Source organism: Loxodonta africana, chromosome 12 (genome assembly GCF_030014295.1).
Source record: "Loxodonta africana isolate mLoxAfr1 chromosome 12, mLoxAfr1.hap2, whole genome shotgun sequence".
Taxonomy (NCBI): Eukaryota; Metazoa; Chordata; class Mammalia; order Proboscidea; family Elephantidae; genus Loxodonta; species Loxodonta africana.
In genome coordinates this window covers 58,651,409-58,675,109 of record NC_087353.1, presented here as the reverse complement: position 1 = coordinate 58,675,109, position 23,701 = coordinate 58,651,409, and the positions used below count along the sequence as shown (strand labels likewise).

At 47.7% G+C, this 23,701-nt stretch overlaps 3 protein-coding genes across 7 annotated transcripts in view; 1 reads left to right on the top strand and 2 right to left on the bottom strand.

Annotated features, from left to right (window-relative positions):
* HMOX2 (heme oxygenase 2) overlaps positions 1–2,867 on the bottom strand; it is a 42,826-nt gene extending 39,959 nt beyond the window's left edge. Inside the window, exon 1 of one of the 2 annotated variants that reach the window (XM_023557410.2) lies at positions 2,757–2,867. The gene's annotated coding sequence lies outside the window, so the exon portion shown is untranslated. The remainder of the gene's footprint in view (positions 1–2,756) is intronic. The other variant, XM_003417738.4, reaches the window with a different exon arrangement.
* A 7,870-nt stretch (positions 2,868–10,737) lies between these two features.
* Positions 10,738–18,657, top strand: NMRAL1 (NmrA like redox sensor 1). 2 transcript variants are annotated; one of them, XM_064295531.1, is made up of 5 exons: positions 10,738–11,283; positions 12,858–13,096; positions 14,669–14,918; positions 16,981–17,171; positions 18,353–18,657. In XM_064295531.1, the coding sequence occupies exons 1-5, from the start codon at positions 11,142–11,144 to the stop codon at positions 18,530–18,532; spliced, it is 1,002 nt and encodes a 333-aa protein (XP_064151601.1). In that variant the 5' UTR covers positions 10,738–11,141; the 3' UTR covers positions 18,533–18,657. The 2 variants fall into 2 exon arrangements, with proteins under 2 accessions (XP_064151601.1, XP_064151602.1); XM_064295532.1 differs by lacking the exons at positions 10,738–11,283; positions 12,858–13,096 and adding an exon at positions 11,840–12,813 and having other exon boundaries at positions 14,665–14,918.
* DNAJA3 (DnaJ heat shock protein family (Hsp40) member A3) overlaps positions 15,827–23,701 on the bottom strand; it is a 45,664-nt gene continuing 37,789 nt past the window's right edge. The window contains exons 11-13 of one of the 3 annotated variants that reach the window (XR_010323624.1): positions 22,846–22,962; positions 20,152–22,217; positions 15,827–16,883 (exon numbers count right to left, since the gene is read on the bottom strand). Coding sequence is in view for 2 of the 3 variants with exons in the window: in XM_064295530.1 (XP_064151600.1) it covers positions 22,859–22,962 (104 nt within the window). In the remaining variant the exon portion in view is untranslated. Of the gene's footprint in view, positions 16,884–18,647; positions 22,218–22,845; positions 22,963–23,701 lie in introns of those variants that run through there. The other 2 variants (XM_064295530.1, XM_003417740.4) reach the window with 2 other exon arrangements.

The following is a 23,701-nucleotide window of genomic DNA, read 5'->3' as shown; positions in this document are numbered from 1 at the left end:
CTGCCGTATTTCAGTACTTGTGTCAAATTTATTAGAAATTTTATAAGAAAACTTCTGATTGACTCAGCTGCCTTTATTAGCCGACTTTAAAAAGTGTCACAAAATGGAAGACAACACCTTACAATAAATATGTGGAGTTGATTTAGAAAAGTAAACTGTACAGTGGACAATATTACTATCAGAGTGATCACCAAAATGAAATGACTTCCAGTACAAAAAAAGGGAAGACCTCTATACAAGCAGTTATCTCAACAATTCCAATTAAAGATTCATCTCTCACTTGTTGCTGGCAAAAATTAATGGGTAATGGCACTGTTTCCCAGCAGTGCAAAATATCCTGAGAAATTACTCAGATTACAACAAAAGAAACAGAGCTTTTATCCTATGGTTCTGCACAAAACAAAGCTACTAGATATCATAAATAAGCTAAGTTTAAAAGCAGATAATCTTCACTGTGTTAAACACAGAATAACAGAAAAAAAGGTGTCTATAACTTTTGAGTTAACTATGGCCAATAACGGAAACTCTGGTGGCGCAGTGGTTAAGAGCTAGGGCTGCTAACCAAAAGGTCCGCAGTTCAAATCCACCAGGTACTCCCTGAAAACCCTGTGGGACAGTTCTATTCTATCGAATAGGGTCGCTATGAGTCAGAATCGACTCGACAGCAACAGGTTTGGTTTTTGGTTTCAATGGCCAATAATATACAAGGAGATAATCTGCAGTTCAAGTTTTCCTCTGTTTTCTCTCCAAGAAGTTACAATCTGAATTCTAAATTTTACACCAAAACATACAATTCCAATTTCCAAAAAGATCTTACTTGTAGAGGAATGCTATTCCAATATTTGGTGCAATCCTGATACAGAGCCCAACAGTCCTACAAAAAGTGAGCTTTTAAAAGTAAACCAAAAAAAAAAAAAAATCATTGATTTGTAAACTTTCACTTAAAGCACAATAAAAATTATTAAAAAATATATATATATCAGCGGTAGCCCAAAGGTCCTAGCTGTCCAGTTCTGCAATTCTTCAATGGGCTTGAGGGGTAAGCTAAAGGTAATAAGCACTTTACTTTCTATAATTCATTTTCTTGTTGGCATAGTCACTTCTACAGTAGCTCATATTCCTGACACTGGGAACTCACAGCATCTCTTTATTGAGCAAGCAAAGGAAATCAAGTGGACAATGGGGGAACCACAGGATTTCCATCTTCACATCCCCGGTTAATGAGCTCATTCATTTAATGACTGTGTATTTCCAAGGTCCTTTGAATTCCCATACCCTCACCAGTTTTTTAGCTTAGGTACTATTTTTTAAAACTCTTTCCAGTTTCACTAGATAAACTTGTAAATGCCCTTAAGAACTGTGAACTCCTGGTAACCAAAGATTATATCTTATGATGTTTCTTGGAAAAAATCTCATCAACAAACCACAGACTTCCTAACATACTCCTTATCTTCCCCTACCCCTATCCCACAGAAAGAGAAATGGAAATTGTTATAAGGGAGTTAAAACTATCAAACAAACACACACACATAGACACAAACACAGGGTAAAGCCATACCAGAAATTAAAATACACAAAACAGTAAGCTAATGTTTCCTTTTACTGGAGAGGACAGTTTAGCAGGAGGGGTAAAATCGCTTAAATAACATAATCCACTTCCAATCTTAACAATCATATTTAAAGAAAGAGCACCAAATCTGGAGGCAGATGACCAGGTTCAAGAACATCTGGGCCAATCTCTTGGTTGTGGGATCTAGGTTAAGTCACATAATCTGAATCTCATCATAACTTTCATTTCACAAGTGGAAAAACTCCCAGGGTTGTTGAAAGGGGCCAATGAAAATCTTTGAGAAAGCGTCATAAACTATAGGGCACTATACACTGCCTTTTTTAATCACACTCCACATTGTCTGGTTTAGGTATCAAGACACCACAGTGAGGATACACAGCCACAGACCAAAATAACTAGTTCATTAGAATCATTTCAAATGGCCTGAAACACACAGGTCTTGTGCAAAGACTGTGCAAGGCAGTCCTGGCAGCTTCTACAGGGAAATTATTACACCTGTGCTTCTGACGTGACAGGTAAACTCCTCGTCCAGATTAACCAGCTGCCCCTAGAGCTGATCCCTCTCAATCGCGTAGAAGTCATGATAGTGATTCAAAGGGCACCACTTCCGACTGTGAGTCAGTAAAAGGGCTTACCCCCCCCAGGGAATGCCAATGGTCAGCACAAGGCCCCACGCCGGGCACCAATCTCCGACGTGCGCGAAGGTCCGGTCCTCCCAGGCCCAAAAACCGATGGACCAAGCCAGGCTGGCGGTCAGAAGCTGCAGCGCCAATTTTACAGCCGGCCCGAAGCTGCGACCCACGGGGTCACCTCACCAAGCACCCTCGTGATATTGGGAGGGAGTGGGCCCAAATGAGCCCATCAGGCCTTCCTACCTCCCTGCTGAAATATCCTCTTGAAATTGGCGTCTCCAGCTTTCACCCTTACCTGTCACTTTCCCCACGCCCGTCCCTGTCCCCCGGTTCCACTCCTTGGCCCCGTCCCCAGCGTCACCCCGCTTCCGGCTGCCCCCCACCCCGCAGCGCCCCGGGCCGGCCCTTCTCTCGCCGTTGGTTGCCCCCGAACCCCGGCGCCGCACCAGGAGCGCAGCGGAGGGCAGTACCCGGGCGGAGGTCAGGGCCCGCCGTGGGGGTAACGCGGCCGGATGAGCCCGGGAGGAAGGCCTTGGAGGACGTGAGCCACTCACCAGCCACGGGTGCACTGCGCCGGTCCGTCAGTGGCACCGCCGCCGAAACCGAGAGCGCGAGCTTGGGGGCGGTCGGACGCGTACACGCAGCGCGTGGGGGCGGGGTCTGTGGAGCCTGTGCTGCGTGGGGCGGGGCGTGGGGAGGATACGCCCTCTGAGGGGCCGGTTGCCAGGAACCGGACACGCAGCCCTGGTTTGGCTGTGGAAATAGGGATGCTTCAGAAAGAATGCTAACATTATTAATAAGAGCAAATGTTTATGAAGACGCCTCTGGGCTACGCGCTTTGCTTGCCCAATCTCATTTAATGCTATTAGATCCATCCAGTTATGCAAGAAATCGAGTCGTCAACCTTAAACACCATCCTCTTTTCCTTTTGCCAGTTCAATCCTTCAGTTCTATGCGGCCCTGCTGCAAACGTATTCCTCGACTCTGCACGCTTCTCTACATCTCCTCTGCCACCAGCCTTCTATCTGGTCTCCCAGGGTCGGCCTTGCCTCATTCTCCAAACAGCAACCAAGGTGATCTTTTAAAAGTCAAAATCAGAGCATTACTCCTCCCCTCTTGCTAAAACCCTTCCACAGTTCCCCATCGCTCTTAGGACAAAGGTCAAAATCCCAGCCATGGTCTACAGTTCTCCTCCCCCTGGCTAGACCATGCCACCACCTCTTCAGACTCACCTGACCTTCCCTCCACCTGCCCTTTCTGCTCCAGCCATACTGACTTCCACTTATTTCCTTAACCATCAGTCAGCGTACAGATTAAAAGATGCAATATTCAGCTTTGGCAAACCTCCTACATGCTGTTTGTAGGAGTTATTGGAGATGGAGAGAACAATTTGACAAGATCTGTTAAAATTTAGAATGTGCACACTCTTTGACCCGCTTCTAGGCAGCTATCCTAGAGGAATACTTGCAAGAACTCCAAGAAAGTAACAAAGAAGGGTCATTACAAAACATAATAAGAGACTCCATTTTTATGAAAATTTTGGAACAACCTAAATGTCCATCAAAAAAGGATGAGAGAGTTGGCAGTGGTCATCCATTCAACAAATAAGTTGTGCCACAATTTAAAGAGGGGGGGCAGACCTCACGTAGTGAGGACATGGAAAACTCTTCAAACATAAAGTAGAAAAGAGGAAGCAAAAAAAAAGTCGTAGGAAAATACATTCAATAGATTCCACAGCACATAAATTAAACTAAAAAATTATTGAACACTAGTTAATGATGTGAATGATAAAGTTTTTAAGGGCAAAGAGTACTAGCGCCTGCAACTTACTTGGAAATGCATCAAAAGATTAGATGGTTGATAGATGGTTAGATGGAAAAAGATATCCGATAAAACAAATATAGCAAAATTTTAAAAATTAAAAAAATGTAAGTGGTAGGTATACAGGTGCTCGCTGCACAGCTCTTTCCACTTTTCTCTATACTGTACTTACAAGTTTTCAATAAATTTTTTTGGAAAATACACTCAGTATTGATATGGATTGAATTGTGTCCTCCCCAAAAGAAACATCTTCCACACTAACCCCTATACTTGAAACATGATCCTGTTTAGAAATAGAGGCTTTCTTTTGTTTTTAATGAGGTCATACCAGATCCCTTCTGAGTGGTGTCTTATAAAAAGCAGAGGAGACACAGAGATACACAGAAAGGGAAGACAGACACATTTACAAGCAGCCAAGAAATGCCTGGGATTATCCACAAGGAAGGAACAAAAAAAAAAAAAAAAAAACTAGTGCCATCGAGACCCTCCCCTAAATCCAATGTTCTGATTTAGGCTTCTAGCCTCCAAAACTGTGAGAAAATAAATTTCTGTTCTTTAAAGCCACCCACTCGGGGCAGCACTAGCACAGTAAAACAGGTTGATCTCTCTCTCTCTCTTTTGAGTCTATGAAATTATTATATATTTCTACATGTTCATGTGTAGGTATATAAATACATCCAAAAACCCCAGAACGTTTACACACTAAAATGACAGAGAGGTCAAAGTCCACTTTTACTTAAATTTTTTAATGAGAATGCATAAATGCGTTATGTATTACTTGGCTATAAAAAAATAAATTTTAAGAAAAGGAAGTACATTCTGCACTTCCCTCTTTTCCCTACTCTGGCCACATAAAATTGAATTAAGCTGAATGGCAGTGATTGAAGGAGCAGTTGCTGTGAGAGTTCAAATGAGATAATGTGGGGCTTAGCTTATGCCTGCCACTCGCACAACCCCAGTCAAGGGCTCCCACTGTTATCATGAGTGTATGCCACTGAAGTCCTTTGTCAGATACAAAGTTACACAGAAAGTGCTGAATCATGATAGGGTGCACCAGCCAGTAGCTAATCTCTCCCCTCATGTCTCTGGGTTGTGGGTCGTGGGCTGCTTGGGGCCTTGTCTTAGTTACCTAGTGCTGCTACAACAGAAATACAAGTGGATGGCTTTAACAAACAAAAATTTATTTTCTCACAGTTAGGAGACTAGAAGTTCAAATTCAGGGTGCCGGCTCTAGGAGAACTTCCGTCTCTGTCAGCTCTGGGAGAAGTTCCCTGACTCTTTTCAGCTTTTACTCCTGGGCAATCTTAATGTGGCTTGGCATCTGTCTTCCTACATCTCTGCTTGTTCACTTGTTTAATCTCTTTTATATCTGAAAAGAGATTGACTCAAGACACACCCTACAATAATCTAGTTTTGTTAACATAACAAAGAACTCATCCCCAAATGGGATTATAATCAAAGTAGGGGTTAGGATTTACAACACATATTTTGGGGAACACAATTCAATCCATATCAGGCTTCAAAAGACAAGACCTTTGCCCCAGCCTGTCAAGCTGCCAGCCCACTTCTGGAAAGTCTCTGGGCACCAGCACCACTGGCTGGCAGCCAAGGGTAAGCCACTTTTTGCCTGTCCTGATTTCTAAGCTTCAGGTTCAGCAAGGCCAGAAGGCAATGGGGTTGCTCTGGTCCTGACGCGGCCCTGGAATTTTACTCTTAATTAAACATGGGCATGTAACCTAGGCAATTAAACTGGGTCTCATGCTCAGAAGAACTTTAAGCTTGGTTTAATGCTTTGCTGTTGCCATCTTGAAATTCTCAATCATTTTTTAACAAGGGCATTTCATTTCCATTTTGCAGTGGGCCCCGCAAATTAGTTGCTGGTCCTGCTGGGGACCTTCTTGCTTGGATTTATTTCCTTAAAACAGAGGCCTGGGAACTTTGGATTTTGTGGTTTAACTCCATGCAGCTGAAGAAAAACTGTTACCAGAATAAGGTTCTTGCCTCTCTGGTCAAGAATGAGCAGGTAATGTTACAGGGCAAGGCTTCCCAGCTCAGGACTAAGCCCTGCCTAGGTTCTTACCTTCTTCTGAGCAAGAATGACCAGGAGAGCCTCAGAGGTTCCACATGAAAAAAGTTTATTAGGGACAGAAAGAAAGTAAAAGGCTCATGAAGGAGAGAGAGGGAGAGGGGTTTCCACCTACACTAGCCTCCAGTCTCTCACTGAACAAACGATTTCCTAGGACTTATAAAAGTTCTTAGGAGGGGAAAAGGCATTACCTTTATTCATTAAATGAGTGGAGATTTCCAGGAGAAGGGGAGGGATTATGAAAATCAAATGCGCAAGCAGTTAGAATTCAAGATGGACTTCCTGACCGAGGTTGCTGGAACCAAGATGGAGGCTGTCACAAAGGCTGTTGGGATGTTGAACAGGACTTATTCTGGGATGTCGTGCATGCATGATGCCTCTGGATCTTGGTTCGAGCCCCAGCGAGTGGTCTTTGTTCGTGTTTGTCTTACGTGGAAGGTCATTCATAGCCCACGCCGATCTTTACCATGCATGCACTGCACCTAGTGAGGCCTTGAAAAACAACTGAGGGGAATTATCAGTAATTTATAGCTGGTCAAGAACACAGGGGCTTGAAATGTAGCCCCTTATCTTGTCTAAGCACCTAGTTTGTTAATCACAAGTAGTTCTTGGGTGCCAGCAATAGAAGTTATCTGGTAGTCTGCACTTAGGTTTAGATTTAATTATAGCTGGTCGAGCACCACACAGGGCCTTGAAACGTACCCCTCATTTAATTCAGCCAGCCTGATCTCTTCCGTCTCTGTGAGGCACGTAGAGTTTTCCACAGGAGCAAAGCTTTATTGAAGAGGCTTGCAAGTAGAAGACAGGCGGGCCTAAGCAACCCATATCCCCATCTCACAGAACAAAAGATCCGCCCGGGGTTTTTAAAAGTTCTTGGGCGGGAAAAGATTTATGTTTATTCACAGACATACCCAGGGTTATGTTAACTACAGTGCGCGGGCAGCAACTTTCCAAGGTGGCTGCTGCCCTGGAGGCCTCTGGGATTCGTAGCAGGACTTACTATGGGGCGCCGCGCCTGCGCAGTCTCCTGGCTGCCACTGCAGCCCTTCACTGCCCCTGGTGGAAGGTCACACAGTGGTCACAGGTGGATGTTCTGCACATGTCCCTGGGGCTGGTTTTCTCCAGCTGCTTCTGAAAGACTACTTTAAGGTTTATGGGCTATTTTCTGATACCCTGCCCCATTGTTCTGGGGAATGGCTTTGTTTCTGCACCCTGGCCCATTTCTTGTTACTTTGTTTGCAGATTTGGGGGGCTCTCTATTCCCTGTCTTAAAACCTCATCTTTTATCAGATTGATTTGTACTTCAGTACCATTGACTAGGTATTTACTGAATTCCTACTATGTGCTGGACAATGTACTGGGAGGTAGAAGTACAGAGACAAACAAGACATGGTACCAGCCCCAGACTAGGGGTCAGGGAGGGCTTCCTGGAGGAGGAGATGCTTATACGGCATTCTGAAGAATGAGTAGAAGTTAGGTGGTGGTCTAAGCACAGAGGCATGACATACTATGGTATGGAGGAGACTACAAGGGATAAGGAAAACCTGGTGGGGCAGTGGGTAAGAGCTAACCAAAAGGCTGGCAGTTCGAATTCACTAGGCACTCCTTGGAAACTCTATGGGGTAGTTCTACTCTGCCTTATAGGGTTGCTATGAGTTGGAATTGACTGTAACAGGTACAGGTACAAGGGATATACGCAAGATAAAGACAAATAAATGTTACCTTCATTTATAAATATAAATATAAGTAAACATAAATGCATGCTTATTAAAATAATACAGTGCATGCATTTTATAATAAATGAAGATCGATATTTTACGTAAATAAAATAGACAATACCTTGTAGGTTCTCTCTATCACAGGACTATAAAGTCAAACAGACAGTTTTAGTTTGGTTTCACTTTTTTTTTGTTTTAAATAATATTTTATTGTGTTTTGATGAAGGTTGACACAGCAATTTAGATGCCCATTCAACAATTTCTACACAAATTGTTCTGTGATCTTGGTTACATTCTTCACAATGCTTGAACGTTCTCATTATTTCCATCTGATTGTTCCATTCCCATTAATCTAGTTTCCCCGCCCCCTTACATTCTCATCTTTGTTTTAAAATAATTGTTGACCATTTGGTCTCATATATGTGATTTTAAAAACGAGCACAGTACTTACGGGTGATGTTCATTATTTTTTAAGCCAATATGTTATTTAGCTACAAGGTGACCTCAGGGGTTAGTTTTGGTTCAAGGTTTTATTACCTGGTGGAAACCCCAGGTCCTGCTCAGTGCAATCTGAATTGGCCAATAAACGAGAGGCCGAGGTGGGACAGCAGAAAAGGTACTTTTATTTCATTGTGCAAGGAGTCAGTAGGAGCTGCTGCTGCCAAGACTGCTCCTCAAGGGCAAGGGGAAAAGTTACTTTTAAGGGGTTTACAAGTTGGAAGTTCATACAAGTTACATCAGCAACATTTAAGTATGATGGAGTTTACATATAGTTTGATGTATCACCAGACCAAGCAAAGGAAAAAGGATTCTAATGAAAAGCTGGGTGGGGGGCGGGGGGCGGGTGTGGGTGCGGGTGCGGGACAAGCCAAGTAAAGGAAACAGGATTCTGAAGCAAAGCTACTTGAGGCAGTGGCCTGGGGATCTCTGCCTTAGTTTGAAGAGTATCTCAGGACAAGTCTCAGGGAGTCCTACAGTCTCAACCAGTCCAGTAGGCCTGTTTTTTTTTTTTTTTAGGATTTTGAGGTTCTGTTCCACATTTTTCTCCCATTCTACCAAGTCCATCAATTGTGGCCCTGATTAGAATGGTCTGTAGTGGAGGTTGGGGTTTAACTCCAGTGCCTGGTAATCCCTTAGACAGTCAAGGAGCAAATATTTACTGAGCACCTTCTATGTACCAGATACTGTTTTAGGTCCTGAGGGTTCAGCAGTGAATAGGGACAGAATGTCTGTTCTAAAGTGGCTGACATTTCTGTGAGGGTCTATACATGTTTTGGAACTAATGAATGAAAGAAAGAAAAAATGAATGCTTGTATCCAGTCAGCAATCAGTTTTTGGAAGAGGATGTCAGGATCATTTTGGAGTTTAAGGCAAAGAAATTCCATTTTTCTCTTAAGAAGAATTCAAACCCATTTGTTATGGATTGAATTGTGTCCTCCAAAAATGTGTGTCAACTTAGCTAGCCATGATTCCCAGTATTGTGTGGTTGTCCTCCATTTTGTGATCTGATGTAATTTTCTCATGTGTTGTAAATCCTAACCTCTATGATGTTAATGATGGAGCCTCGGTGGTTCAGTGGTTAAGAGCTTGGCTGCTAAGCAGTTTGAATCTACCAGCTGCTCATTGGAAACCCTATGGGGCAGCTCGACTCTGTCCAACAGGGTAACTATGAGTCAGAACGGACTAGAAGACAAGTTTTTTTTTTTTTTAATGATGTTAATGAGGCAGGATTAGAGGCAGTTATGTTAATAACGCAGGACACAATCTACAAGACTAGGTTGCATCTTGAGTCAATGTCTTTTATGATAGGAAAGAGAGATGTGAGCAGAGTGGGCAGAGGCACTTCATACCACCAAGAAGGAAAAGTAGGAGTGGAGTGCATTCTTTGGACTACAGGTTCCTGCGCTGAGAGTCTCCTAGACCAAGAGAAGAATGATGACAAGGACCGTTCCCCAGAACCTAAGCAGAGAGAAAGCCTTCCCTTGGAGTTGGTGCCCTTGAAGTCCCTGCCGAGACTCCTCCCGCTCCCAGCCTCTTTGCCGAGGTTCTCCGTCCCCCCGTCCCCCAACCTCTCTGCGGCCATAACTACAATTTGAATTTGGTGCCAGAATCCTACGCAAGATTTTGGCGCATGCGCAGGACCTGTAGCGCGTGTCCTCAGTCTGTCCTTGGACCTGAACATCACCGACGTGCTTCAAGATCGGGACCTACAAATATGGATATGGGAGGGCTGAGGGCGCAGAGTTCCGGGCAACAAACCCAACCCCCAGACGCCATTGGAAGTAAAGAGCTCCTCAACCCCCTCAGACAGCGAGCACGTGGCCTTATGGTCCCAACACACCATGTTGCTCCTTGTCTGCGCAGACAATGAATTTCCACTTTTGTTTCCCTTACAACTGGTGGTGTGGTGTCCGTCTTATTTCAACCGGCGGACAGGACAAGAACCCTCCTTTGGTTACACCCTGAATTCTTACTTTTAGCCTCCTAAACTGGGAGAATAAATTTGTTTGTTAAAGCCATCCACTTGTGGTATTTTTGTTCTGGCAGCACTAGATAACTAACAGACCGGTCAAGTAATAGCGACCTCAAACGTGCGTCAGACTATCAGAACTGCCAGAGAGCCTCAGGAAGTTAAGAGTCACCCGAGACAGATTTAATCATCTTCAGATGACACACAATATCTGAAACTTTTCAGATGCTCATGTAAAATAAACAGAAATTTTTAATTTTTTGCTTCGTCCACTTATCACCCGCATAGTTCTGTTAAGGTGCTATCTGTCCGGTGTACTGCGACAGCCCCGGTTTATACGAATTCAATTTACGCAAATCTCGCGTAGGCAAAACCCAAACGGCTGCGCAGCTGCTGGAGCTGGGATGAACCATCTATACCAGCGGGGGGAAGCAGGTCTGCTCCGCGGGCTGAGGCGCTGGGCAAAGGGAAGTCGGAAGTAGGGCGGCCAGGGGTCCTTTTATACTCTGCGTCCAGGAGGGGGTGGCTCTGCCAGTGAGGGGTAGGAGCCGCGGGTGGGGGCCCGCGCCTTGCGCGGGATTCCACCCCCACCCCCCGCAAATGGTTTTTGCAGCCAAAAGTAGTGGTCCTCTATTCCCAGGAGACTTTTCCGCGGGTGTCGCGGCAAGGAGGTGACTTCGGCCTGTGGGACCAGGGCAGGAGGAGGCGGCGGGCCCGGGGTTTGCGGGGCGGCCGGGGAAGAAGGGGTGGACGGCCGGGGGCCGCGGGGCCTGAGATATTCGGGCAGGCTCTCCCTGCTCTGGGCCCAGCCACTTCCCTGGCACCCACTGGGTGCGCGCACGGGATGCAGAGTCGGGCCGGACAGAAATCCCTCGCCCCATCCGCAACTCCGCACCTTCCACGACCCCCAGACCCACCGGGACCGCCTTCCTCCGCTTGCTCCCCGATGGAGGACAAGAAACTGGTGGTGGTTTTCGGAGCCACAGGTAAGCGAGACCCCAAAGTCCTAGTCCAGGGGCCGAAACCGGGTCCCCGAGAGCAAGGAGCCGCTCGCCCTCCGGCCTGGCCGTCCGAATCTTGCGGCCCGGCGGAGCCACGGCGCCCCCTGAGCGCGGGAGACCGCTCTCCTGGGGTTTGTTCTCCCCGGAGTTGCCCAGAGGGGTGAGATGGCAGTGACCCCACACCCGAGGTAGGGCGGTGGGGGCTCGACCTGAGAGCAGATTCCTTTTTAAAGATTAATGACGTTAACTTCTTTGAATAGGTAGTATTTGCACATGACAGGAAAATTAAATTTTCCCGCCTCTGCCTGCACCCCTCCCCTCCACCATCCATCACTGTTGACCGAGTTTCTCTAGTGTCCTACCAGACAGACTAAAAAAAAAAAGGAGTTTTTTCAAGTGGCAGTGTATTATTTTGCCCCCACTTGTTTTTCTTTCATACATATATATATATGTGTCTATGAGTCGGAAACCAACTCCATTGTTGTGGAGTTGGTTTCCGACTCATAGAACCCTATAGGACAGAGTAGAACTGTGGCATAGGGTTTCCAAGGAGGGCCTGGTGGATTCAAACTGCCGACATTTTGGTTAGCAGTCGAGTTCTTACCCACTGGACCACCAGGGATCCTTCATATATATATATATAAAACAGCCTTATTGAGATATAATTCACATACCATACAATTCACCCGTTTAAACCATACAATTCACAGAACTTTTAGTGTATTCAGAGCTGTGCAACCATCAGCACAATCAGTTTTAGAACATTACATCCCCCTGGTAAAAAGCCCTGTACCCATGAGCAATCACTCTCCATTCCCTTTCCCTCCCCACCACCAGTTCTTAGCAACTGCTAATCTGTTTCCTGTCTCTGTGGATCACATTTGTTAGATTTGCCTATCCTGAACAATCCACATAATAGGAATCATACAATACGTGGCCTTTTCTGTCTGGTTTGTTTCACTTAGCATTATGTTTTTAAGGTTTATTCATGTTGTGGCATTATCAATGCTTCATTCCTTTTTATGGCTGAGTAATATTCCATTAAAAAAATTTTTAAGGTATAAGACGCATGCCACAACATGGGTGAAACTTGAAAACATTATGCTAAGTGAAAAAAGCCAGTCTCAAAAGGTCATGTATTATGATTCTGTTTTCTGAAATGAAATGTCTAGAACAAGCAAATCTAGAGAGACAGGAAGTAGATTAGTGGTTGCCAAGGACTGTGGGGAGGGGGAAATGAGGAGAGACTGGTAATGGGTACTGAATTTCTTTTTTGGGGTGATGAAAATGTTCTAGATTGATTGTGGTGATTGCACAGCTCTGTGAATATAGTAAAAATCACAAAATTGTATACTTTAAATGGGTGAATTGCATGGTAAATGAATTATATCTCAAAGCTGTTATTTTTAAAAGGTGTTTAAGTGAGGGTTTAAGGAGAATTGTATATGAAAAAGTCTCTTGGGTGTTTCTTGCTGTAGTAGAACATTCCCTTTGGGGGCTTTCCCCTTGGGGGCTTCTTAGGTAGCTTTGACCCTGGTGGTCCTTCTGACTCTTCACAGGTGCCCAGGGGGGCTCAGTGGCCCAGACACTCCTGGAAGATGGGACATTCAGGGTTCGAGTGGTGACCCGGGACCCTGGGCAGCAGGCTGCGAAGGCACTGAGACTGCAAGGTGCAGAAGTGGTACAGGGAGACCAGGACGACAAGACCAGCATGGAGCTGGCCCTGACTGGGGCTTATGCCACCTTCATCGTGACTAACTACTGGGAGAACCTCAGCCAGGAACAGGAGGTCAAGCAGGTGAGGGCAGGCAGAAGGCTGTTGGGAGGACAGGGCTAGGAGCAGGGCATCTTAGAAGGACTTCTCAGGTCTCTAGCTGGTCTCAGGAAGGCAGCTCCAACTTGCCAGCAAGAGCTGACTACTGTACCCTTTCCCTTTTCCAAGAAGCCGTCCTAGTCTGGTGAGGGTGGGGAGGCTGCTGCTTTCTTATCCAATGGCTTTTTTTTTTTTTTTTAAGATACCATTCACGAGCTATCTTAGAGAAAAAAACCACTAGACTGAGAATTATGAGCCTTAAGTCCTGCCTCTTCCAAAATTCTTTCTGTGGCTTTGGACATGTAGCTTCCTTTCTCTGGTCCTTGTTTTCCTCCTCTAAATTAAAGGGACATTGGACGGGACCATGGTTTCCAAACCTTTTTAGCTTTGAACCTTTCTTCGAGGGTAATGGAAGCCCATTACATAAAGCAGACAGAGACAGCTTCTCTGGTTGTAGTGGAGCTAGTTTCACTGTCCTGACAACTGTATGTTTCCTGTGGCTGCCTTAACAAAGAGCCACATACTTGGTGACTTAAAACCCACTGCCTTCAAGTCGATTCTGACTCATAGTAACCCCAAAGGGCAGAGTAGAACTTCCCCATAGGGTTTCCAAGTTGTGGCTGGTAGATTCGAACTGCCAACCTTTTGGTTAGCAGCCGAGCTCTTAACTATTGCGCCACCAGGACTCCCTTGGTGGCTTAAAACAATAGCACTTTGTTCCCTCACAGTGCCGGAGGGAAGAAGTCTGAAATCACAGTGTTAACAGGGCTATGCTCCCTCCAGAGGCTCTAGGGGAGAATGCTTCCTTGGCTCTTCCAGCTTCTGTGGCTTCAGAACTCCAATCTCTCCCTCCATCTTTCATGGTTTTCTCCTCTGTGTCTTCTGTCTCTTATAAGGATACTCGTCATGGGATCTTTGGGTCCACTCGAGTAATCCAGGATGGTCTCATCCCAAGAGCCTTTATTACATCTGCAAAATCTTTTTCCAAATGCCACATTCACAGGTTCTGAAAGTTAGAACATGGACCTGTCTTTTTTGCAGGCCCCCACTCAATCCATTATACAGCCTTACATGGCAGGTGGCAGTGTCCCCATTTAACCAATGAATTCAGAGTGGTTAAATGAGAACCTGGATCACATAGCCACTACATCGTACTGGTATGTTTAATCACTGAGTGATAGCACCTCCACAGCCAACCTCCTGGGACTCTCCAAGAAAGATAGCTTGGCACCATGGAAGGACAGTCTCTCAGGCCAGGCAGAGATGGGGAGCTTCCATGCCCAGTCAGCTGACCTGTCCACCCTCACATATTGCACAAGGATGGGTTGCAGTTGAGCACAGTGGAAAGTAGAACAAGCCAAATGACCTAGAGAAGGGACTCTAGGATTCTGTGGTGTTAGAGGGTGGTACTGTGTGCGGGCATCATCGGAGGGGCTAGTGGTGTCTGGCTCTTGGCATCGCCGAAAGGGGCAACTCTGGGTTTGGAGAATTGGGCTGTGACTGCGGGACTTGCACCCTTCCTCTCAGCCTCATAATTTCTCCTTTTCTGCCCACCAGGGAAAGCTGCTGGCTGATCTGGCCAAGCGCCTGGGCCTTCACTACGTGGTCTACAGTGGCCTGGAGAATATCAAGAAGCTGACAGGTGGGAAACTGGCCGCCGGCCACTTCGATGGCAAAGGCGAGGTAGAGGAATACTTCCGGCACATTGGTGTCCCTATGACCAGCGTGCGGCTGCCCTGCTACTTTGAGAACCTCTTATCCTCCTTCCTGCCCAAGAAAGCCCCGGATGGAAAGAGCTACTTGCTGAGTGAGTATCCCTCCTGGTGTGTCTGCGCTTGCTGACCTGGTGAGATGAGGTCCTCTCCTGTGATGCTACAGGTGTGGTATAAAGTGCACTTGTTGTCGGAGGTTCTGTGTTCAAGCCCTGGCATCAGGTCTGTGACTCTGGGCAAGCGATTTAACTTCACTGGGCCTCTGCGTCCTTTTCTGAGAAATGGGCATAATAGAAATGTTCACAAAGGGGTGATGAGAAAATTGGCCTCAACGGTGGTTCTGCTCTGCTCTGTCAGTTGCATAACTTTACAGAAATCAGTGCAGTTATTGTACTTCAGGGAGCCCTGATGGTACAGTGGTTAAAAGCTCAGCTGCTAACCAAAAGGGGGGCAATTAGAATCCACCAGCCACTCCTTGGAAACCCTATGGAGCGGTTCTACTGTCTAATAGGGTCACTATGAGTTGGAATTGACTTGACGGCAACGAGTTATTACTTCTTCAAAAAGATTTGGAAGATCTGTTCAGTTGTAGATTTCACAAGGTAGAAAGGCTTTCTTCTCAATGCACATGTGCAGGTCTGTAAACATGGCCTGAATGCATTGCCCCCAGCTTGAAAGGAACCTTAGAAAGCTTGTCTCTTGCTGGCCAGCTCAGTGGATAAGCGCGAGATGCCCCCAAGGCCCGCGGTGGAGGGGTCAGTGTGCTTGTCCAGCCACATTGGGCACCGCTCACCCTCACCCTCACACAAGGGCAAGTAAGTGGTTGCCAGCAAGCCCAGGGAGAGTCCTGCCACTCAGTGAGCAGAGCCTGGTCCTAGTGATAGCACACGGCCACTGCCCTTTAGTTTGCAAACCTGCAGTCGAGGATAAACCCCACTCTAGTCTCTGAGTTGGTGCTCCATCCTCAAAGCTCCCTGATTGATCCCAACCGGCAGCCATGGAAACTGTCTTAGTTATCTAGTACTGCTCTAACAGAGATACCACAAGTAGATGGCTTTAACAAAGAAAAATTTATTTTTTCACAGTCTAGTAAGCTAGAAATCCAAATTCAGGGCACCAGCTCTAGGGGAAGGCTTTCTCTGTCAGCTCTGGAGGAAGGTCCTTGTCATCAATCTTCCCTTGGTCCAGGACCTTCTCTGTGCAGGAACCCCAGGTCCAAAGGACGTGCTCTGCTCCCAACACTGCTTTCTTGGTAGTGTGGGTCCCCATGTCTCTCTGCTTGCTTCTTTTATATCTCAAAAGAGATTGGCTTAAGACACTATGTAATCTTATAGATCTTATCAATGTAACTGCCACTAATCCATCTCATTACATCATAGTGGTAGGATTTACAACACATAGGGAAATCACATCAGATGACAAAATGGTAGATAATCATACAATAATGGGAATCATTACCTAGCCAAGTTGATAGATATTTTCGGGGGACACAATTCAATCCATGACAGTGACCCTTTTTATTGGTGAGGCAATGAAGACCAGAAGTTCCCTGGCATCTCATCTGGCCTCTTTCATGACATTCCTCTACTTCTCCATCATGTACAGAACCACAACTTTGAATGCACAGTCGTTCCTTGTAGAGCACCTGCCAGGCCCTGCTCCATTCCTGTTAGCGGAGTTGGGGCTTAGGGCATGCATTCCCAGCCTTCAGGAATTCAGGCCATAATGAAGCTTCCCAGGGTGATATCCTATGATCCAGAGGAGCCACAGGTACCAGCCCCATTCTCTGTGACAGCTTTCAAAGCCTTTTCCTACCCCTTCTCCTTTGTCCCTTTGCTCAGCCCTAAGGGAGGTGGGCAGTCAAGGCCTTGTATACCCATTCTAAGGACATAGTAACTAAGTCTCAGCATGTTTAAGTGACACTCACAAGGTGGTAGAGCGCAGACTGCCTCCCAGTATCCTGGCTCTTCGTTGTACCGTGTCTCCCACTCTGCCACCAACATGAGTAGGTGTTCTCAGCTGTGCCCAAGTATTGTGTGGGGAGGTGTCCAGTTGATTGCCTGGTGGGAAAACCAGCTTCAACTCTTTGAAGGGCATTGTACATGCCAGTGTCTGTCATAGAGGACACATGACAACATATCTCCTTTCCCCTCACAGGCCTGCCTATTGGTGACATCCCCATGGATGGGATGGCTGTAGCGGACCTCGGTCCGGTGGTGCTCAGCCTGCTGAAGGTGCCAGAAGAGTATATCGGCCAAAACCTTGGGCTCAGTACCTGCAGGCACACCGCAGGGGAGTACGCTGCCCTCCTCTCCAAGCACACTGGTCATGCCATACGCGATGCCAAGGTGGGCGCCCCCCTCCCCCCAAGGGTGGTGAGGTCCCAGCTCCTGCCAAGGGACTCGAGTGGCTTCAGCCAGGTGTTTCTAACTCTCAAAGGAGTTTTTCGGGTTGGTAGGGAGGAGTATCTCTCTGAAGAGGTCAATCTAAGTTCCTCATAATGGCTAATATTTATGCTATGGTATTCTTGGGAGCTGAGTGGGGCCAGAGTGTGAAATTTCTGGCTTAAGTGTTTTGATGGAGTGGAAAAGGTTTCCAGGAAGAGGAGACAGTAGGAGCCAAGGGAAAGAGGGTAAACATGCAGGATTTGCTGGGCTCCTGTGGATGTGACTGGAGGGAGGGAAAGTTCCTGATCCCCTGGCCTGCCTGGAATAGGCAGGAAGCCCCACTGTGTCCTCCTTTGTCCTGTCGGCCCTGTCTTCCTGTCAGGCCCCACCCTGCCTTTGGGCTCCCCCACACCTTGTTTCTAATGTTTGTAGTTCTTATTATGACAGGAAGACATACGCATTAAAATCACTCCTCCAACCTCACCCAAACCCCAGACCCAAGCTGAGCAATAATGGAGAGGAGGCAGTGGCAGGGAGTGGTTAGAGCAGATCAGACTCCCACACTCAGATCCTGGGCCTAGCCCTTGTGTGACCTTGGGCATGTTCCCTGACTCCTCTCTGCCTCAGCTCCCTCATCTGCAAAATGGGTGTATTCAATAGTACCTACATCTTAGGGTTACAGTGTGAGAATTAAATAATAATGTAAAGGCTTTCTTAGCACAATGTCTAGCACACTGTAATAAATGGTTGTGTACCGCCACTTTAAAAAAGGGGGAGGGATAGGCCCAAGCCCGGCCATGGAGGGGTTGGAATATGAGGCTGAGGAGTTAAGATTCACTTTAGCAGGGAAAGGGGAAGAGCTTTGGTTTAAGAGCAAGAAAGTGATGTCTGCAGATTTCTGATTTGCCAGGGCCTGAGAAATTTCCCACCTCATGATCTTGAAAGAATAGTATGGTGACCTAGAACGTCCTAGTAGCTCACCAAGAATACTGGTTTCCAGACTCCCATCTTTTTAGAACAGTTTTCAAACGAGCTGTTGATGAGATTGTTAGCAGGCGACTGAGAGCCCACCTAGCCACCCCCAACCACCTCAGTGAGGCACTGCATGCTGACTGAGGTTAACAAGCTCCCTCTGCTTCCAGGCAACTCCAGAGGAATATGAGAAGCTTGGCTTCCCTGGGGCCCAGGACCTAGCCAACATGTTCCGTTTCTATGCCATGAAACCTGACCGCAACATCGAGTTGACCCTGAGACTCAACCCCAAGGCCAGGACCCTTGACCAGTGGCTGGAGCAGCATAAAAGGGACTTTGCCCAGCTGTGACTCTGCCCACCTCTCAAGCCTGAGTCGGGGCGGGGAAGGAAGGCACAGGGTCACAATCATCCTTTTTTGTGCTAAAAAAAAATTTTCTTTTTTTTTTTTTTTAAATAAAGGCCATTGTTCTTGCAGATAGTTTCCAAAAGAAAGAGGCTTTGTTTCTGGGACTTGGGCTAGAGTGGCAACTGCTGGGATGCTGATGGCATTAACAAGAAGATCAAGTTGTAGGTTTGGTCATCTCCCTTCCTGGCAATAAGGGGGCTGGGCAGGTGGTCTGTGATGACGGGCATCCTAAATACTCTGGGGTAAGTTTAATCATACAGATATGACCATGACTCTGACCGTGGCCCAGAGGATCCATTTCCACTCTACTGGAAATTCACCCATAGACTGGGTGCTGGATGTGCCCTGAAAGCACTGGAGCCCCAGGCCAGCCACCGAGGCAATGCCTCTGACACCCAGCACCCATGTCTCTGGATACCTGGGGAGGCTGCACACACCCAGTCTATTAGTTGGGGACAGACTTCAGGAGGCTGACCTCCCTCTCGTCACCCTCCTGTAATGTGGAGCCCAAGTGCAGCAGGTCGTACGTGACTTTCAAGATGGATGGGAAGAAAAATGAAGGCATGAGGCAGAGCTGGGACCCCACCTCACTATAACGGGACCTTGCTAAAGAAAGGCGGTGCCACCTGTGGCAAGGGCTGGGGTGTGACAGGGAATAGCAGCCCCTCCCATTTGCAATGTGGCACAGGTGGTGGAACATCTGAGGGGTTCAACTCCTGGTCATTTTGGAGATGGGGAATGGGGGCCCAGGCTGGCGATGCCATTGGCCAAGACTCTGTGGCAGACTTTTCCTTTGGGTGTGCAGCTGGGAGATTAATGTGACAGCCACCATGGCTGTCTTCTTAACCCATCCCTAGCCTCAGAACCTGCACAGCCATGCAAAGGGGAGGCAGCCCTATAGAATTCACTTGATCTATTGACTAATACATTGATTATGAAACCAGTATTTCTTCAAGTACTTACTGTATGCTGGGCTCTAAGTAACTATTAACAAAATATTTAGCTTAGTTTAGGGGTAAAGTCAGATAAATAATTACAAATTGACAGGAGGACTGCAAAGAAAAAGAGTCAGGTGAGGACCAACCCTGTGGGTGGCACCTATTTTATGGTGTGCACAAAAAGAGCCTCTGAGGGGTAGCACTTAGGCTGAGAGCTGAGGGGACAGGAAGGAAGAGGCTCAGGCCAGGGGGGTTTCTAGGTGCACTTGGGTCAGGACAAGAGGGCAGCTATGTCCTGCATGTCCTTGTGTCCCCAAGCCTGTGGGTGGGACATGTGCCACCTCTGGTGCTGTAACTCATTGTGACAAGGTCCTTGAGGTGTCACACATGTGAGCTGCCTGTTGGGGCCTGAGTCAGTCCTGCCCAAGCCGTGAGCCTCCTGTTCTCAGGCTCATGTCCAGTTCCTGAGTGGTCATGTATGCATGGTGACTGCACCTCCCTGATACTTCAGCAAATGCTCAATACCACCTCCCTCTCCCTACTCTCAATCCCCAAAGGCTCGGGGAACTGGAGATACTTTTTATAGTTTTCAATACCTCATGTCACACCCCAGCCCCAACTCACAGGTGTCCAAGAAGACTGGTGCCAACTGCCCCAGCCCCCCAGGGCCAGCCACCTCAAGGCTTGGATCTGTTCATTCCACCGAAACTGCGTTGCCACCTTCTTGCCACATGGGGAAAGGCACTCCAGTACACAATAATGGAGTCTCACCAGCAAGAAAATTCACCTTTCTCTAGACTTCTCCTTTCAAAAAGTAGGACATGAATGAGATTAGGTTGACTTCTCCAGTTATAAAACCTAAGCTTTCATCTGAGAAGGACAGTCTAGCTCCACACTGCTGAGTGGAAGTATCTGAAAGCAGCAGGATGTGACTGTTGAGCCTCTTTCTTGCCTATCAACTCTTTGTCGATCTCTTCTCCACTCAACCCAGCCAATGCTCCCGCCTCCCAACCTGCTGGGCCCAGGCACCTGGCAGGGTCTGAGCTGTGTGCTCAGGGCTCACCCTAACTGAGCCAGGCACTGGGACTTCTATGAGGAACAGTTTCTGCTGGAGCCCAGACTATTAAACTACAAGGAGCCAACATTTCAACATAAAAGAATGTGAACACTCTATAAGTAATGGAGGAAAAAAATCTAGTGAGGGAGAAAGCAGCATGTAGGGCCCTAACAAGGAGTTTGCACCTCTCAACACAGGCTCCAGAGAGAACGCTATAAGCAGGGTGAGCACTGTAGGCCTCACAGCTCCATTAGTGTGTGGGCTCGGCGGGGTACGCTGAGTGATGAGGCGGATTCGTTCCCTCTCTGGCCTCCCACGAAAGGAAAGCAGAGATGACCCCAGTGTCAGAGGTGAGGTGGCCCAATCGCAAGTGAATATCAGTCACCAGGCTAAGTCACCTACAGAAGGTGTCTGGACTCTTGCAAGGAAGAAATGGCCACAACTTAGGTTTTAAATATCTTTTTGCAGTAGATAATCTTATTTACATTGATATAGATTCATTTTACATTCTTAAATCGGACATGAGTAGATGCTTTTAGTAAATTAAAGAGGAAGGAAAGGGAAACTATTGAGAAATGTTCTTCATTAACCTGTCTGTAGTTTGAAGATCTGAGACACGTGGAAGCTGCAACATCCAACAAAGCCGTCGTGGGAGCCTTGGCCTGCCTAGACTGCTTTTTTCTTTTGAATGAACATTTTTACGGGAAAAGACAGTGACTGTCTGCACTGAATATTTAAAGACACTCCTGAAAGTAAATGTCAACAGTGTAAGTGGTGAGAACAAGACCCCAGCTGGCAGAGGTGGCTCAGTGTTAACGAGGCTGCTGAACTTGGCCCCAGGACTATGCTTCGGGCAGCAGACTGGCTGAGCAGAGGGCCAGGGCTCCTACGCACTCCTGTCCTAAAGCAACAGAAGTCGACTATCAGCACAGGAGGACATCCTGGGCAGGTGGGGAGGAAAGATGTGTGTCCTGACAGACCGCCACCCACATGGGTGGGAACATAGATCTCCAGGACCCTCTCTGGGCTTTCCTGTGTGCCTCCCCAGGCCCCTAGAGCCCCCACTTTCAAGCTGCTTGGTACCTTTGGAAATTAAAAAGAAACTCGAAGAAGAGAGAGTGATGCCCGGCAGAACCTGTGGGCGGCGGGGGGCTGGGGGGAGGTGCGAGGCTCGGGGCATGCAAGGTAGGTTCCGGGTAAGGCAACCTGTTAGGGTAGACTCATTCAGGGCACTTCCCAAAAGTCTGCAAGGGAAAAATCAATCAACCCACAATTCGGTGTAGCTCAGGATTCATCTTTAAGCTGTGAACATGGCCTTTAATTCTTTAGCTAAGAACTCCACCACATCACTCCCAGGGTTGTAGCTCTACCATCTGTCCATCTGTCTTACTTTGCGCTGAGTGAGAAGCTGAGCCACCAACCATGGACAGAAAACCTTACAGGTTCTACATCTTACTGCCCAGGGACCATCCATGTAGCCCCTTTCCAGGGAGAGGTGCTGTCACAGTCTTGTTGTTGCTGAGGTGGTTGGGGCCTCTGCAGGCAGGGGCTTGAGCTCTGTGCTGAGCCTCCTGCTGTCAAGGCCATGAGGAGTGGGTGCTGCTTCCAGACTAGTTTCCAGTGGACCGTTTTCCTAGGCAGAGAAGACAAATGGTTACATTTCACTTGGCATCAGGACAGGAGCACGCCCCTGCGGGTTAGCTTTGGCTAATCCCTGAGACCTGTTGAGCAAGAGAGGATCAAGCACGCCAACCACCAGGGACAGACGGGAAGTGAATGTGGATCCAGATACTGCAGTGAGCAGGCACCATCTTAGGCAGCGGCCCCAAGACTTACACAGCCTGCGCTCGGGGACCAACAGGAGACTGAGGCGGTCTGAGTTCTAGGCCTGGCTCTGCTGCGCTTTGCCCTCTGTAACCATGGGCAGCCTGGCTCCATCAGTGCAGGGACAGTGGCCCTAAGAGCGGCCATAATGCCGCCTGCCAAAACGCAATCTCTCCAGCCAGTGGAAACTGCAAAATGCAGGCAGCTGGTGTCTGGTTCAGCCCTGAAATACTGGCTGCCCCTGCCTGGATTCTCCAAACGCAAATTTGTCAACAGGTGAGAGGCCTGGTCCTGAGGGAGTGGCTTTATCACTCCTGAGACAGCACTGTTTCCAGCTCCTGGAGGGGCCGGCGTTGGTTACAGTCAGAGGACAGGGATCAGTCATAAGGGAAACAAAGGAAAACAAAAACAAAGCAAAACCTCAAGCGTGTTCCTACCTCGGCTGGGTTATCAGGAGGTAAACAGTTTCTTAAGTTTGGAAAGGAATCCCTCCTTGTCCTCCCCAGCCTTGCGCCTAGCCTCGCCTCCTGAAGAGCTATCCATGGTGCTGCCACCTGGGCACAAACAGCAGAGAGAACCGGGGTCAGGGGCACAGGCTTCCACGCAGCACACCCCGGCCCCCACCTGCCTTGCAGCCTCGAAAAGCCTGGCCCCAGGGCACAGCACTGCCCCCTCTGAGCCTCACAGAGCCTGGCCCCCAGGGCATAGCACTACCCCCTCTGAGCCTCACAGAGCCTGGCCCCCTGGCACAGCACTGCCCTTCAAGCCTCACAGAGCCTGGCCTCCGGGCACAGCACTGCCCCCTCTGAGCCTCACAGAGCCTGGCCCCCAGGCACAGCACTGCCTTCCAAGCCTCACAGAGCCTGGCCCCCAGGGCAGAGCCTGGGCCCCAGGGCACAGCATTCAAGAGGTCACCAAGCACCACCCTGACAAAGGAGGGGACCATCTCAAGTCAGCAGAGGCTCCCTGTCTTATCAGATGGCTGGAACAAAGAGGCCGTTCAGAGCATTAGTCTACTCCAACTGCCCTTCCCTGCGGACCACGACAGAGGAACAAGAACTAGACATCAACCACAACCAGCTACCTCCAATCTGAACAACAGTCACAAGATACAGCCGACGGGCCGACCACACAGCTTACACACGTTAGCTCATTCAATCCTTGGGATAACCTTATTGATGAGGTTTACAGATGAAAAAAATGGAGGCACACAGAGAGGTTAGGTGGTTTATCTGAGGTCACAGAGCTAGTAAGGGGGAGGTAAAGGAGCTCTGATGGTGCAATGGTTAAGCA

Bases quoted from the DNA above. Each gene is read 5' to 3' on its own strand.
- NMRAL1 (XM_064295531.1), top strand. From the start codon at position 11,142: ATGCAGAGTCGGGCCGGACAGAAATCCCTCGCCCCATCCGCAACTCCG. The intron at 13,097-14,668 runs GTGAGGGCAGGC...TCTGCCCACCAG, and splicing joins AGGAACAGGAGGTCAAGCAG to GGAAAGCTGCTGGCTGATCT. The intron at 14,919-16,980 runs GTGAGTATCCCT...TTCCCCTCACAG, and splicing joins TGGAAAGAGCTACTTGCTGA to GCCTGCCTATTGGTGACATC.